The sequence below is a fragment of the Limulus polyphemus genome, unplaced genomic scaffold, assembly GCF_000517525.1.
Source record: "Limulus polyphemus unplaced genomic scaffold, Limulus_polyphemus-2.1.2 Scaffold4651, whole genome shotgun sequence".
Classification (NCBI taxonomy): domain Eukaryota; kingdom Metazoa; phylum Arthropoda; class Merostomata; order Xiphosura; family Limulidae; genus Limulus; species Limulus polyphemus.
In genome coordinates, this window is record NW_013670261.1 from 43,803 (window position 1) to 47,778 (window position 3,976).

Genomic DNA, 3,976 nt, shown 5'->3' on the forward strand with positions numbered 1-3,976 from the left:
AATTATCATTATACAAACCCTCACTTGCTGTTAAAAATTGGTAGTGTACAACTGTATAATTATTATTCAACAAACCCTCACTTGCTGTTAAAAATTGGTAGTGTACAACTGTATAATTATTATTCAACAAACCCTCACTTGCTGTTAAAAATTGGTAGTGTTCAACTGTATAATTACTATTCAACAAACCCTCACTTGCTGTTAAAAATTGGTAGTGTACAACTGTATAGTTATTATTAAACAAACTCTCACTTCCTGTTAACTGTTGGGAGTGTACAACTGTATAGTTATTATTAAACAAACTCTCACTTTCTGTTAACTGTTGGGAGTGTACAACTGTATAGTTATTATTAAACAAACTCTCACCTGCTGTTTATTGTTTGGAGTATAAGGTAACATGGTTGACACATGAAACATGATCTCACGGTTTTGATAGGAAGAATAAACTGAATACAGGCCACTTGCATCTGCTGTAAAATGGAAATATGTATATTAAATAAATTGTGAAATGTTGCCCTTCAAATAAATACACCTTAGCATAAACACACTCCTAAACATCACCACAAAAAAAAAAGCTTAAATTCTAATTAACATACTAATAATATGAAAACACATTCAGTAAGAAACAGTTGAAGATTCAAATCACATTGACATTTCATAGCCTCTTTCTCCAATAAAACATTTTAATTATCTTTTAAACTTATATTAACGTTTTTTTTTCATTACCCATTCAAGCCGTCTCCAACCATTATTAGTCTCAAAGTTTAAAGTCAAAAAGATAGATGACAGTGAATCTAACTTCTTAGCTAATGACACATGAAAACAATTTACGTTAAAAAGTTTGTCAGTGCTCTATACTAGGACCCAATGCTCCAATTAAAAAAAAATGCATCTGAGGATTGTTTTTAAGGAGCCATCTGGTGATCACACATGTTAAGAACTCTTTTAAGTATAATTTGGGAATACAATTTTGAGGTTTTGAAAGAGGATGCCAACAGTACTGACTGTTGTACACACGAGTGCTTCTCAAAGGAAAAGGTATGGTGGGGATGGGAGGTGTACATTTCTGGTGTTTGTCAGTCCTTGAAGCTGGTGTTTTGATTTTAAAGAAGGGATATCATTATTAAAAATTGTATTTCTGTAAGATTTAAGTGCAGCACTGTACAGTACCCTTTTTGCAGTATTTGTAACTGCTTGGATCTAAAGAAAAAAGGTAGTTGCTTTCCACTGAACCTACAAACTGATTTAAAACATACCATATACTGTTTGAGAGTACAAAACGTTTACCTCTATGTTTGATTAAAACTTTAATCTTTACACCACCATCTTCCTAATTTAAATATTTGACAGGATTTTTTTTTATTTTTTGAGAAGATAAAACAAGGCAATGCTATGTAACCTTTATTTTAAATGTAATAATAAAAAGAAAATTTCAAAAAAATATATGATAAGTAGCCAAGCCTATATTGCACTTAATTCTAATAGAAAACAATGGTGTTAAAATGTTTTCTTCAATAATTTTTGCTTCTGGCCACTAAATTTCTGGATCTCAGAACTTCGTTTTTGAGGCCAAGAGCCAAAGACTCCCATGTGGAAAAGTTAGCATAGAGAGCTTTTTTTTTGACCTAACATTTTATCATATTATTACAGAGTGATGACATATAGTTTTATAATAAACTCCTCAATGTTTCTTTTCTACAGCAGACCAATAACCTGTTCTTCTTCATGTATATACTGTATCCCAATGACCTCTTACTGACCTTTGCACAGCATGCCAATAACCTCCTTTTCCTGACCTTTGTACAACATCCCAATAACCTCATCTTCCTGACCTTTGTACAGCATTCCAATAACCTCCTCTAAGTGACCTTTCACACAGCATGCCAATAACCTCCTCTTTCTGACCTTTGTACAGCAAACTATTGACCTCCGCAACTTGTTCTCTTGTACATTCTAATAACCTCTACTGCGTGACTTTTCATACAGCATGCCAATAACCTCATCTTCCTGATCTTTGTACAGCATGCCAATAACCTCATCTATAAAATCTAATACAAAGATTTGTCTAATTGATTAGATATCAGTATTAATTGCAGTAAAACTTTTATGAAAGTAATAAAATATATATAAAGAACAATTTTTGTAGGCTTTACTTTTATTATCTAATCCTCCTGTGTACTTATCAAATCCCTTTAATCTCACTCGCTTTCCGATCAGCTCCAGAAATTCTTCAAAGGCTGGCCCAGAAACTTCTATGAAAATAAAATATTTTAAAAGAATATATTCATTCTGAAATACAAAGGGATATTTTTAATTGAAAAATGAAAAACACATATATATGCTACAGAAAGTCATGATAGTTTAAACTGAACATTTTACTAGCGACAGTGACGATTAAATACAAACTCCTTCAGCTGAATATAATGCGAGAGAAACTCTAAGTTTTCTTATGCAGTGAATGGTTTTCAATCTGAAATAAATATTTCAACTTCTACATATAATCATCTTATTAAATAACATAAACAATTAAATTCTATATTTTTAAAGGGGCTTGCCAGTACCTCTAAATTGGGATTTTTCACAATTGGGGTATTATTCTTCACTGGTCAGTTAGTTTTAGTATTTGTGCACAAAGCTACATAAGGGCTATATGCACATAGCTATTTCTAATTTTAAACTGACTGTCTAGAGCAGACATTCCCAACATAGGGGTCTGACTTTACATGAGGTTTTAATCTACAGTCAGACAAAAAGAGCAAAGTGGCTCACATATATATATATACGCTCTTTAGATAAAAAGTTGTGATCATGGTGAACGTTGTGATGTTATTGCTCTGCTACATCATAACTCATGTTTTCGATAAGTAATGTAGAACATAAGCAATATAGAACACCCTCGTTACAAATCAGCTGATAAACCCAAGGGGTACAGAGGAACAAAAAGGTCGGGAATCCCTGGTCAAGAGGAAAAGTAGCTTGCAAATAGTACCCACTGGCAGTTCTTGGGCTACTCTTTTCTGACTGAACAATCAAATTTGGTCATCGTTATTATATTCTATCCATGGCCCCCACAGTAAGAAGTGCATTTCTGCAGCAACTGGATGCAAACTGTGAATCCTCAGATTCACAGACTGGCACTGCTCATCATAAGTTTATGTCCAGTCTACACAGCCCAGCCTCTAAAATGGTTGTTTATTATTCACTTGTCAGTACCTCTAAAAACAAGCTTGTCAGGACTAGTATTGTTTTATTAAACTTAACTTTTAAAAAAATTGGGGAGATTGTAATTATGAAATTACACTAAAACATTGAATACATGTATTTGTTATTCTATTAACCTGAAAACCCATATTTTTTATTCTTTTGACCTGAAGGTCTTAATAATGCCCAACCAACAATATAGTGGACACTGATTCTTATCAATGACCACCTGTCAACTAAAACAGATGAAATGCAATACTTGTATTCGTGTGTGTGTGTGTCTATATACATATATATATATATATATATTCATTTCGAGAAACTTTTAAATAATAATATTTCATACTTCGATAAATAAAATGTATATACACCAATACCGGCATATATTTATGTTTCTCTACTATTATTTTGAGGTGATGTAGTATATTATCACAACTCTATTCAGGTTCTCAAGCAAGCTTCCAGGAGTACATCATAAAAGCAAGAAATTATGGGATATTTGTATCTACTACATACAAGTTAAGTTTTCATCAAAGATCAATTTGGGGCTTAAGCATTGTAGGCTCTTTTACTTATATTTTTTTGGCTTAAAAAAATCCACAAAAGTAATTTAAATATGTATAAAAATTGACAATTTTCACATTTTCCAGTTCTGAAAAAGCAAAATTGCAATTCTTTGCTGTTTAACTCTTTCAGCCCAGGCTTGGTCCCTGGGCCTGACCTCGTTACCATTTTGTGTTTGTTATAGTTTTCATGCTATAACTTTTAAATTAGT

The 3,976-nt window shown here is 32.3% G+C and overlaps 1 protein-coding gene across 2 annotated transcripts in view; it reads right to left on the bottom strand.

Annotated features, from left to right (window-relative positions):
- The window catches only part of LOC106471490 (signal-induced proliferation-associated 1-like protein 2), a 41,836-nt gene that overhangs the window by 26,463 nt on the left and 11,397 nt on the right, over positions 1–3,976 (bottom strand). For both annotated transcript variants that reach the window (XR_002613268.1, XM_013932090.2), the window contains exons 6-7: positions 2,154–2,252; positions 367–470 (exon numbers count right to left, since the gene is read on the bottom strand). Coding sequence is in view for 1 of the 2 variants with exons in the window: in XM_013932090.2 (XP_013787544.1) it covers positions 367–470; positions 2,154–2,252 (203 nt within the window). In the remaining variant the exon portion in view is untranslated. The remainder of the gene's footprint in view (positions 1–366; positions 471–2,153; positions 2,253–3,976) is intronic.